This window comes from Kogia breviceps, chromosome X (assembly GCF_026419965.1).
Source record: "Kogia breviceps isolate mKogBre1 chromosome X, mKogBre1 haplotype 1, whole genome shotgun sequence".
Classification (NCBI taxonomy): domain Eukaryota; kingdom Metazoa; phylum Chordata; class Mammalia; order Artiodactyla; family Physeteridae; genus Kogia; species Kogia breviceps.
Window position 1 is genome coordinate 88,595,908 of NC_081330.1, and position 13,376 is coordinate 88,609,283.

The following is a 13,376-nucleotide window of genomic DNA, read 5'->3' on the forward strand; positions in this document are numbered from 1 at the left end:
CTAGGAGACATAGATTGGTCCACTGTCCTGCCTTTGGAGGATTCTGTCCATACATCACTGTTAGAATTATTTCTTGTTATTCTCAGTAGGTTCTTTGTATCCAAACAATTCCAGCTACTGGCATCATCTACTGTCACAACTTCTGGGGAAACCATCTTGGAGCCTGGTAAAATGTTAAATAAAGAGCTTTTCTGTCTGTTTTGTCCTTTAGTTTTCTCACCACGTGCCCCAGAAAATGAAATATCCACCACCATTCCCAGTGGGACCCAACTCCTCTCTTCTCTTCTCCCCCCATGCTTTGGGGGAATCCCATGCTTTTTCTGAGGATCCCATGCTGCAGGACAGCCCCTTTGCCAGTTGGGCTGTCTCTTATGATTCCTCTGCATCCCAGTTTTCCAATTACCTGACTTCCAAAGCCTCACCTCCTTTGGGACCAGACTCTTCCCACTCCTCTTCCTCTGATGCTGATGAGCCAAATGGAGCCAGCTCTGAGTAAGTATCTGTACAGGCACCCCAGGGAACAGAATTCTGAAGCATCTGTATTCTTTTGCAGTAACCTAGGCAGGGAATGTGGGAAAGTATATGTTCCTGGCTTTTCTCTGTGACTCTTTGCTCTTAAGTGAAGTAGGAAAATTCTCTCTATGCTTGGCTACTTCATGCTCATCTGGACCCTGTACAGGTGGTAATTTTCAGATACCCAGGCCACTGAAGTAGAAGGCAGCATAGCAGCTGGTTAGGGAAGCCCTGGGAGGGGTGTGCTATGTATCATGTCTGTCATCTCTCAATTTGTGAAGGGGAGTAGGTTGAATGGAAAAAAAATTAAAAGACTTTATAGAGTTGAGGTATAGGAACAGTTGAGTATGCAGTTATATTGCTTGGTAACTAAGGGTTCTGAGGATTAAAACAGTGAGATTTTATATAAACTCCTTTGTTCTTAGATTATTCCTCCAAGCAGATTATTCCTGGGAGACAGAGCTGCTTTGAGGGTTTTTTGGGTTTTTGTTTGTTTTTATATTTATGTATTCATTCATTTATTTTGGCTGCACTGTGTCTTAGTTGTGGCATGCGAGCTTCTTAGTTGCAGCATGTGGGCTCTTAGTTGCATCATGCAAACCCTTAGTTGCAGCTTGCATGCAGGATCTAGTTCCCCAACCAGGGACTGAACCTGGGCCCCCGGTATTGGGAGCATGGAATCTTACTCACTGGACAACCAGGGAAGTTCCTGAGGTTTTAAATTGTAGTCATTTCCGTAGAACATGAGTGGACTCTAAACATGGCCTCTTATAAGGTATAAAGGATTCAGAATGGTTCCCATGACTTTTAAAAAAATTTTTGGCTCTATTGGGTCTTTGTTGCTGTGCGTGGGCTTTCTCTAGTTGTGGCGAGTGGGGAGTACTCTTTGTTGTGGTGAGTGGGCTTCTCATTGCGGTGGCTTCTCTTGTTGCAGAGCACAGGCTCTAGACATGCAGGCTTCAGTAGCTGTGGTGTGTGGGCTCAGTAGTTGTGGCTCGTGGGCTCTAGAGCACAGGCTCAGTAGTTGTGGCACACGGGCTTAGTTGCTCTGCAGCATGTGGGATCTTCCTGGACCAGGGCTTGAACCCGTGTCCCCTGTATTGGCCGGCGGATTCTTAACCACAGTGCCACCAGGGAAGCCTGGTTCCCATGGCTTTTGATTGCTTTTGTTTATATCACATGAAAGAAGCCAGGAGGATAGTGATGGCCACTGAGAGGAAAGGTATCAGGTCCAGTGCTAACCCAGTATCCTGGCTTCCAGAGGGTTTCTTAAGATTCCTTGGAATCAGAGCAGACATCTTGAGTTGGAATGTCTTTATCAACCCCCCTTCTCTCTTCTACACTATCTTTTAAAACCTTTTAGTCACATCACAGAAACACTTCAGCAGCAGCCTGGATGGGAGGATCCAAATGGTGATAGAGGGTCTTGGGTACAGCCCATCGATGCTGGAGTTTCAGATGCCAGCCTGGGTGATGGTGAGCCCCACATCCCATCTCTGCTGTCTATGTCTACAAGGAACCATATGGACATCACCATTCCGCCCTTACCTCCAGTAGCTCCAGAAGTCTTGCGAGTTGCTGAACACAGACATCGAAGGGGTCTTATGTACCCATATATCTACCATGTCCTCACTAAGGTGAGAGAACACCTCAACACCTACCTCCCTGCTCTTAACACTGTACTTCACACTTCCTGGGACTGTAGGTTACCAGAGAAAATTCTGATGATTGTATCTGAAAGGAGATCAAGTGTGCTGGGGCCCCTCATTGTATCAAGGGTCTCTAGTGAGGTGAGACCAGCGAAAGATGGGACTGTGCAGTAAATGAGGCCTAGAAGAGAAGTATAATTGTGAGATTTTGAAGAAGATAATGCACCAGTTTGTGGGCTCTGATCTAGGGATGGACACACTCTAAGAAGAGGCATTATGCCCTTGTTCTTTATCTCTCCGTCTACTTCTCCAGAGCTATTCCCTTCCTCCAGTCTTACCATACAAATCTATCCCTCAGCAAAATGTCTAAGATGAATTTTCTCCATTTAGTCAGCTGTAGTCAGTCATAGCAGAGACTTTAAAAATGGAATTTAGCTTTTAAGCTGCCTATGGTCAGCTTGGCTTGTTACAACTTCTTTTTAGTCTGAAATTCTGTCTAAACACAAGTAGAAAATTTAATAGCAAGGCTACAGTTCATTACTGGTTCTTCTCAGCTCAATTCCAAACCTTGGGGTAAGTCATTTTCTCCTTTCTCCTGTACCATTTTCTCATTAGGGTGAGATTAAGATCCCTGTATGTATTGAGGATGAGTGTAACATGGAGCTGCCTCCAGCTGCTCTCCTGTTCCGGTCAGCTCGTCAATATGTATATGGGGTCCTTTTCAGTCTGGCAGAGACACAGAGGAAAATGGAACGCCTGGCCATACGGCGGCGGTTGCCTGTAGAAGGTATGTGTGGTTCTAGCTTTGACAGTTCTCTCAATGCTTTGACTCAGGGCAAAAATGTCTATGCAAGTACATCATACTTTTGGCTATGGAATAGTCTTTAAGAAAGTGCTGCATAATTCACCAGAACATATACTGGTATGGGAAATGCATTAACTTAAGCCCAAATTCTTTAATCTTTAGGCATTCAGAGTGACTTTTACTTACAAGAGCCATGCTGGACTTTGGGAATGTAGAAGTGTATCTGACACAGTCTCTCTTCCTCAGTGAGGTTTTTGTTTTGGGATTTGATCCTGTAGGTAATTGGAGCCATTGAGATGTTTTAAGCTGCAGAGTGATATGGTCAAATTAGCATGTTCAAAAGAACCAACTAGATTTCTGCTTCTGGGAAGATGGACTAGATATACTTTTCCCTATTCCTCCTGCTAAATAAAACTAAAAGCTCAGGATATTATATATAAAACAAGCAGAAGATAATCTAGAAGGTGAACAGAAGGTGACAGATTGGCTAAGGGCCTTGGGATCCCAGGAATGCTGCAGTAGTGAGTTCCCTGGGTTTTCTTTGTGCCTTATATATCCCAGACTGTGTGCAGGACAAGCTGGCAGCCCAGAAACACCAACAGGTGCAGACCAAGAAAAGCCTACTCTCTCTAGCCAAAGTAAACAGAAGGAACAACCTAGTGATACAGAAATCTTTTAGATAATAACTACTCTATTCCAGCCAAACACTAGAGAAAAACTGTAGCCCACTCTTAACCCCTACCAGCAAAGGCCAAATGAAGAACCTAGACTTCTACCATTGCCAGACTGTAAGCAGCTATGCCACCTGCTCCTGCTGTGGAAGTGGCAGACAAGGGCACATGGGGAGTTAGGACTTCTACTCCCAATTGGCAGTAACAAGACAGCATCCTCCTTCACCCACCAGAGTGGTGTCAGAAAAGACCTGCTAAAACACAAAATTTAAATGAGATTCAGAGTCTCATAAAATAATACCCGAAATATTAAGGTTTGAATTGAAAATCCCTCATCATACCAAGAACCAGAAAGATATCAAACTGAGATCTCAAACTGACTGAGGAAAGACAATCAATAGATTTGTGTTATCCATAGAAAATCAAATCACTGTAACACAAATGACTGAATTACCTGAAAAGGATTTCAAAGCAGCCATGAGAGAGAAATGCTTTGACAAACAATTCTGAACATTCTTTTTTTGGGGCCGTGCTGTGTGGCTTGTGCAGTAAAAGCGCCAAGTCCTAACCACTGGACAGCCAGGGAATTCGCTGAACATTCTTTTTTTTTAACATCTTCATTGGAGTATAACTGTTTTACAATGGTGTGTCAGTTTCTGCTTTACAACAAAGTGAATCAGTTATACATATACATATGTTTCCATATCTCTTCCCTCTTGCGTCTCCCTCCCTCCCACCCCTCTAGGTGGTCACAAAGCACTGAGCTGATCTCCCTGTGCTATGCGGCTGCTTCCCACTAGCTATCTATTTTACATTTGGTAGTGTACAAATTAAAAATAGAAAGTCTTAGCAAAGAGATATAATATACAAAAGAACAAATGGAAATTAAGAACTAAAAGATACAATAACTGAAATAAAATACACAAAAGATGGATTAAACTGCAGATTGGAGATAACAGAGAAAATAATCAGTGAACTTGGAGAAAGAACAATAGAAATTATCTAATCTGAATAACAAAGAGAAAATAGACTGAAAAATGAACAGAGATCGGTGGAACTATAACAAAAGATCCAATATTTTTGCCAATCAGAGTCTCAGAAGGAGAGGTGAAAGAGGGTAAGGCTGCAAAAGTACTCAAAGAAATGATATTTATATTTAATAACTTAAATAAATATTCCCAAATTTGGCAGAAACATATGCCCACACATTCAAGAAGCTGAGTGAATTGTAAATTGTATAAAATCATGCCAAGATACATTACAGTCAAACCTTTGAAATCTAAGGACAGAAAAAAAATTTTTTTATTGAAGTATACTTGATTTATAATGTATGTTAGTTTCAGGTGTACAGTAATATGGTTCAGTTATACAAATACATATATATATTCTTTTCCATTATAGGTTATTACAAGATATTGAATGTAGTTCCCTGTGCTATACAGTAGGTCCTTGTTGGTTATCTATTTTATATATAGTACTGTGTATCTGTTAATCCCAAACTCCTAATTTATACCCCCACCCTTTACCCTTTGGTAACCATAAACTTGTTTTCAATGTCTGTGAGTCTGTTTCTGTTTTTTAAATAAGTTCATTTGCATCATTTTTTAGATTCCACATATAAGTGATATTGTATATTTATCTTTCTCTATCTGACTTATTTCACTAAGCATAATGTTATCTGGGTCCATCCATGTTGCTGCAAATTGCAGAATTTCATTCTTTTTTATGGCTGAGTAATATTCCTCTGTGTGTGTGTGTGCACGCGCGCGTGTGTGTGTATCGCACATCTACTTTATCCATTCATCTGTCAGTAGATATTTAGGTTGCTTCCGTGTCTTGGCTATTGTAAATAGTGCTGCTATGACCACTGGGGTGCATGTATCTTTTTAAATTAGAGTTTTTGTCTTTTCCGGATATATGCTGAGGAGTGGGATTGCTGGATCATATGGCAACTCTATTTTTAGTTTTTTAAGGAACCTCAATACTGTTTTCCATGGTGGTTGCACCAATTTACATTCGCATCAACAGTGTAGGAGGGTTCTCTTTTCTCCACACCCTCTCCAGCATTTATTATTTGTAGACTTTTTGATGATGGCCCTTCCGACTGATGTGAGGTGATAACTCATTGCAGTTTTGACTTGCATTTCTCTAATAATTAGGGATGCTGAGGATGTTTTTATGTGCCTTTTGGCCATCTGTATGTCTTCCTGGAGAAATGTATATTTAGATCTTCTGCTCACTTTTTGATTGGGTTGTTTGTTTTTTCTATATTGAGTTGTATGACCTGTTTGTATATTTTGGAAATTAAGCCCTTGTCAGTCTAAAGACAGAAAAATTATTGAAAGCAGCCAGAGAGAAATGATGCTTTACATATAGGGGAAAATAATACATATAAAGGCTGATCTTTCATCACTAGCCATGGAGTCCCTTCTGCCACAACATTTTCAAGGGCCAAAATAAAATTGTCAAGGGCCAAGATGGTGGAGTAGGAAGACCCTGAGCTCACCTCCTCCCATGGGCACAACAAAATTGAAACTATTATGGAGGAACTATCCATGATAAAGACCTAAAGACTAGCAGAAAGGATATTCTACAGCTGAAGGTATAAATAGGGAACCACAATGAGACAGGTAGGAGGGGTGGAGTTGCAGTATATTCAAGACCCAGCCCCTGTGTGGGTGAGCAACAAATGGAAGGATAATTACAACTGTAGAGGTTCTCCCCAAAGAGCAACAGGTCTGAGCCCCACATTGGGCTCCCCAACCTTGGGTACTGACCAGAAAGATAAGACTCCAGAACATTTGGCTTTGAAGGCTGGTGGAACTTACTTTGGGGAGAGCCAGAGGGCTGTGAAAAATGGAGGCTCCACTTTTAAAGGGTATGCACAAAATCTCACACACTCCAAGACCCAGGACAGAAGCAGTAATTTGAAAGGAGCCTGGGTCAAACGAAGAGCTGATTTGCAGAGCCTCTCAGAGAGGCAGGGGGCAATTGAAACTCATCATGGGGACATCAAGCTGGCAGCAGCCATTTCTTGGAGCTCATCCTATCACAGGTATATTGGTGCTGGTAAGCACCATGTTGGAACCTTCCCTTTAGTTTATTACTGCCTGGACCTGGCCCCACCCACCAGCCAATCAGCACCAGTCCTGGGACATTCAGGCTAGACAGCTAGCTGGGCAGGTACATGGACCCACCCACCAGTAGGCTGGCTGCTGTACTGAGCTCCCAGCCACACCAGGACCCAGCCCCGTCCACCTGCAGGCCAACATCAACTCCAACACACTGGGACCTGGCTCCACCCCACAGGTGGGCCGGCACTAGCCCCAGGACCCGACCTCATCCGCTAGTGGGTGAACACCAGGCCCTGGACCCTCTGGGTCCCATCCCCACCCATTAGCCTTCCAACACTAGCTCCAGGACTAGAGACAAAGAAGGACATTACATTATGATCAAAGGGTCAATCTGAGAAGATATAAAAATTAGAAATATTTATGCAGCCAACATAAGAGCAACTAAATACTTAAGGCAAATGCTGACAGCCATAAAGGGAGAAATTGACAGTAACACAGTATTATTAGGGGACTTTAACACCCCACTTACATCAATGGACAGATCATCCAGACAGAAAATCAATGAAACGCTGGCCTTAAATGATACATTAGTCCAAATGGACTTAGTAGATATATAGGAGTTCCATCCAAAAGTAGCAGAATACACATTCTTTTCAAGTGCGCATGGAAGATTCTCCAGGATAGATCACATACTGGGCCACAAAACAAGTCATAGTAAATTTAAGAAGATTGAAGTCATATCAAGCATCATTTCCAACCACAACAATATGAAACTAGAAATCAACTACAAGGGAAAAAAACCTGCAAAAAAACCCAAACACATGGAGGCTAAACAATATGCTACTAAACAACCAATGAGTCACTGAAGAATTCAAGAGGAAATCAGATAAAACTAGGAGACAAATGCAAATAGAAATATAATGATCCAGAGTCTGTGGTGGGATGCAGCAAAAGCAGTTCTAAGAGGGAAATTTATAGTGATGCAAGCTAACCTCACCTCTAGAAACAAAAAAAATCTCAATCAACATAACCTTATGCCTAAAGAAAGTAGAAAAAGAAGAGAAAAAATCCCAAAGGTAATAGAAGGAAAGAAATAATATAGATCAGAACATAAATAAATGCCATGGAGACTAAAAAAAAAAACTAGAAAAGATCAATGAACTTACGACCTTATTCTTTGAAATGATAAAATTGGCAAATCTTTAGTCAGACTCATCAAGAAAAAAAGAGAGGGCCCAAATCAATAAAATCAGAAATGAAAAAGGAGAGATTACAACCAACACCACAGAAATGCAAAAGATCATAAGAAATTCCTGTGGAAAATTATGCACCAATAAAATGGACAGCCTATACCAGGGGGGAAGGCTGGCGGGGGAGGGTTAGATTGGGAATTTGGGATTGACATGTACACACTGCTATATTTAAAATGGATAACCAGCAAGGACCTACTGTATAGCACAGGGAACTCTGTAATAAACTAAATGGGAAAAGAATTTGAGAAAGAATAGATACATGTATATGTATAACTGAATCACTTTGCTGTACACCGGAAACTAACACAACATTGTTAATCAACTATACTCCAATATACAATAAAATTTTTTAAATAAATAAATAAAATGGACAACCTAGAAGAAGTATATAAATTCCTAGACATGTACAATCTCTGAAGACTGAATCAGGAAGAAATAGAAGATATGAACAGGCCAATTACCAGTAATAAAATTGAATCTAATCAAATACTCCCAATAAGCAATCACATCCAAAAGATTAAAATACCCGGGAATAAATCTAATCATGGTGATAAAAGACATGTATTCAGAAAATTATAAGACTTTGATGCAAGAGGTTGAAGATGACACAAACAGATAGAAAGATATACAGTGCTCATGGAATGGACGAATTAATAGAATTAATATTGTCAAAAAGACCATACTACCCAAGGTAATATACAGGTTCAATGCAATCACTATCAAAATACCAACAACATTTTCCACAGAATTAGAACAAACAATGCTAAAATTTATATGGAAACACAGAAGACCCCAAATAGCCAAAACAATCTTAAAAAATAACATGGATAACAGTATGGAGATTTTTTCCTTAAAAAACTAAAAATAGAACTACCATATGATCCAGCAATCCCACTCCTGGGCATATACCTGGAAAAGATGAAAACTCTAATTCAAAAAGATACATGCATCCCAATGGTCATAGCAACACTGTTTACAATAGCCAAGACATGGAAGCAACCTAAATGTCCATCAACAGAGGAATGTATAAAGAAGATATGGTATATATATATACATATATATATGTATACACATACACACAGTATGGAATATTACTCAGCCATAAAAAAGAATGAAATAATGCCATTTGCAGCAATATAGATGGACCTAGAGATAAGTGAAGTAAGTCAGACAGAGAAAGACAAATATGTGATACTGCTTATATGTGGAATCTAAAAAAATGGTACAAATGAACTTATTTACAAAACAGAAACAAACTCACAGACTTTGAAAACAAACTTATGGTTACCAAAGGGGAAATGTTGGGGGAGAGGGATAAATTAGGTTGTTGGGATTAACATATACACAGTACTGTATATAAAACAGATAATCAACAAGGATCTACTGTGTAGCACAAGGAACTCTACTCATTACTCTGTAATAACCTATGTGGGAAAAGAATCTGAAAAAGAACATATTTTTGCATATATTATGTATGTTACATATAGTTATATATTATACATTATATATAGTATATTATAATAGTTATATATATATATATAGTGTATATATGTATATAAATGAATCACTTTGCTATACATCTGAAACTAACACAACATTGTAAATTTTTTAAAAAAGAACAAAACAGGAGGCATCACAGTCCCTAATTTCAAACTATACTATAAAGCTTCAATAATCAAAATAGTATGATACTGGCACAAAAAAACAGATATGTGGATTAATGGAACCAAATGGAGAGCCCATAAATGAGCCCATAGTTATACCAGCAATTTATCTATGAGAAAGGAGGCAAGAATATTCAATGAGGAAGAAGACAGCCTCTTCAGTAAATGGTGTTGGGAAAACTAGATAACTACATGGCAGTGGATTAAAGAGTTAAATGTAATACCTGAAACCATAAAACTCCTAGAAGAAAACCTAGGCCCTACGCTCTTTGACATCAGTCTTAGCAATGCTATTTTTTTGGATATGTCTCCTCATGCACGGAAAGCTAAAGCAAAAATAAACAAATGGGACTACATCAAACTAAAAACTGTGCACAGCATATAAAACTATCAACAAAACAAAAAGGCTGTCTACTGAATTGGGAAAGATATTTGCAAATGATATATCCAACAATGGGTTAATATCCAAAATATACAAAGAATTCATACAATTCCACATCAAGAAAACAAACAACCCAATTAAATAATGGGCATAGGATCTGAATAGACATTTTTCTAAAGAAGACATACAGATGCCATCTTTTCACAGGCATGTGAAAAAATGCTCAACTTCTCTAATCATCAGGGAAATACAAATCAAAACCACAATGAGATATCACCTCACACCTTTCAGAATGGCTATTATCAAAAAGACAACAAATAACAAATATTGGCAAGGATGTGGAGGAAAGGGAACCCTTTCTAAAAGTTTAATTTAATTTTTATTTTATATTGGGGTATAGTTGATTTACAATGTTGTGTTAGTTTCAGGTGTACAGCAAAGTGGTTCAGTTATACATTATACTTTTCTCCATTCTTTTTCAGATTCTTTTCCCATATAGGTTATTACAGAATATTGAGTAGAGTTCCCTGTGCTATTCAATAGGTCCCTGTTGATTGTCAATTTTATATATAGTAGTGTGTATATTTTAATCCCAACCTCCTAGTTTATTCCTCCCCCACAACCCTTCCCTTTCCGCTTTGGTAACCATAAGTTTGTTTTCAAAGTCTGTGAGTCTGTTTGTCTGTTTCTGTTTTGTAAGTCAGTTCATTTGTGTCATCCTTTTTTTTTTTTTTTGACCACACTGCACAGATTGTGGGATCTTAGTTGCCTGACCAGGGATTGAACCTGGGCCCCAGCAGTGAAAGCACTGAGTCCTAACCATTGGACCACCAGGGAATTCCCTTGTGTCATCTTTTTAAATTCCACATATAAGTGATATATGATATTTGTCTTTCTCTGACTCACTTCACTTACTATGATAATCTGTAGGTCCATCCATGTTGCTGCAAATGGCATTATTTCATTCTTCTTTATGGCTGAGTAGTATTTTGTTGCATATATGTTCCATATCTTTATACATTCCTCTGATGATGGACACTTAGGTTGCTTCCATATCTTGGCTATTGTAAATAATGCTGCAGGGAACATTGGGTTGCCTGTATCTTTTTGAATTATGGTTTTCTCCAGATATATGCCCAGGAGTGAGGTTGCTGTATCATATGGTAGTTCTATTTTTAGTTTTTTAAGGAACCTCCATCTGTTCTCCATAATGGTTGTACCAATTTACATTCCAACCAATAGTGTAAGAAGATTGGAGGAAAGGGAACCCTTGTTGGTGAGAATAAATTGGTACAGCCACTATGGAAAACAGTGTGGAGATTCCTCAAAAAAATAAAAATAGAACCACCATATGATCCAGCAATTCCATATCTGAGTATTTATCTGAAGAAAACAAAAACATTAATTTGAAAAGATATATGCACGCCTGTGTTCATTGCAGCATTTTTTACAATAGCGAAGATGTGGAAGCAACCTAAGCTTTCATCGACAGATGAGTGGATAAAGAAGAAATGGTATATATATGCAGTGGAATATTATTTGACCATAAAATAGGAATTAAATCTTGCCACTTGCGACAGTGTGGGTGAACCTAGAAGGTATTATGCTAAGTGAAATAAGTCAGGCAGAGAAAGACAAATACTGTATGATTTCAGTTATACGTGGAATCTAAAAAATAAGTGATTGAATATAATAAACCAGAAACAGACTCACAGATATAGAGAACAAGCAGGTGGTTGCCAGAGGGAGGGGTACAGGGAGATGAGTGAAATAGGTGAGGGAAATTAAGAGGTACAGACTTCCAGTTATAAAATAAATAAGTCATGGGAACATAGTATATAGCATATGGAATATAGTCAATAAATAATATTGGAATAACTTTGTATTGTGATAGATGGTAACTAGACTTATTGGAGTGATCATTTTGTAATATATAAAAATATCAACACTATGTTGTACAACTGAAACTAATATAATATTTTAAGTCAAATTTTACTACAATAAAAAATGAAATACAATTAATTTCTGTATGTTTATTTTGTATCCTGTAGTCTTCAGCTCACTTATTATTTCTAGGAGTTTTGCTGTAGATTTCTGGTGATTTTCTGCATGGAATATATGTCATCTGCAGTTAGGGTTAGTTTTATTTCTTCCTTTCTGATCTGTATGCCTTCTATTTCATTTTCTTGCCTTCCTACACTGGCTAGAACTTCCAGTAATATGTTGAAGAGCAGTGGTAATGGCAGACATCCTAGCCCTGTTTCTGATTTTAAGAGAAAAACATACAGTCTTAAACCATTAAGTACAATGTTAGTAGGAGGTTTTTTGTAGATGTTCTTTATCAAGTTGAAGAAATTCCCTTCTATTCCTAGTTTCCAGAGAGTTTTTTAAAAATATTTATTTATTTATTTGTCTGCGCTGGGTCTTAGTTGCAGCACGTGGGATCTTCACTGTGGTATGCAGGATCTTTAGTTGAGATAAGGGATCTTTTAGTTGCAGCATGTGAACTCTTAGTTGCAGCATGTGGGATCTAGTTCCCTGACCAGGGATTGAATCCAGGCCCCCTGCATTGGGAGCACAGAGCCTTAGCCACTGGACCACCAGGGAAGTTTCCAGAGAGATTTTTTTAAATCATGAGCAATTGTCAAATTTTGTCAAATGTTTTTCTGCATCCACTGAGATGATAATATTATTTTTCTTCTTTAGCCTGTTTGTATGGTGGATTAAATTGATTTTTCAAGTATTGAACCAGCCTTGCAAACGTGGAATAAACCCTACTTGGCCACGGTGTATAATTCATTTTATATATTGCTGAATTCTATTGACTAATATTTTGTTAAGAATTTATACATCAATATTGATGAGGAATATCAGTCTGAAATATTTTTATGTACTGTCTTTATCTGGCTTTTGCATCAGCATAATACTGGCTTTATAAAAATAGTTCAGAAGGGTTCACTCCTATTTTCTAAAAGGATTGTCTACACAATCCTTGATTGTGACAGTTGTGACAATTGATGTTAATTTTTTGTCAAACATTTAGTAGAATTCTCCAGTGAAACAAGTTGAGCTAGGTTTGTGTGTGTGTGTGTGTGTGTGTGAAGTTTTAAATTAAATTTCATTAAAATTTATAGGACTAATCAAATTATCTACATGATATTAGTTGTGTTCTGGTAGCTTGCATATTTTGAGAAATTGGTCTATTTTGCGTAAGTTGTCAAATTTTTGTGTGCAGTTATTTACAGTATTCCCATACAATTCTGATATCTGCAGGTTTTGTGGTGATATCCTGTCTCATTCTTGATATTAGCAATTTGTGTCTTCTGTCTCTTTTTCTTTGCAGTCTTGCTATAATATTGTCAATT

At 38.4% G+C, this 13,376-nt stretch overlaps 1 protein-coding gene across 3 annotated transcripts in view; it reads left to right on the forward strand.

Annotated features, from left to right (window-relative positions):
* Positions 1–13,376, forward strand: part of FAM120C (family with sequence similarity 120 member C) — a 146,629-nt gene that overhangs the window by 46,420 nt on the left and 86,833 nt on the right. For all 3 annotated transcript variants that reach the window (XM_059049739.2, XM_059049741.2, XM_059049740.2), the window contains exons 7-9: positions 212–492; positions 1,877–2,150; positions 2,778–2,949. In XM_059049739.2, coding sequence (XP_058905722.1) covers positions 212–492; positions 1,877–2,150; positions 2,778–2,949 — 727 coding nt within the window. The remainder of the gene's footprint in view (positions 1–211; positions 493–1,876; positions 2,151–2,777; positions 2,950–13,376) is intronic.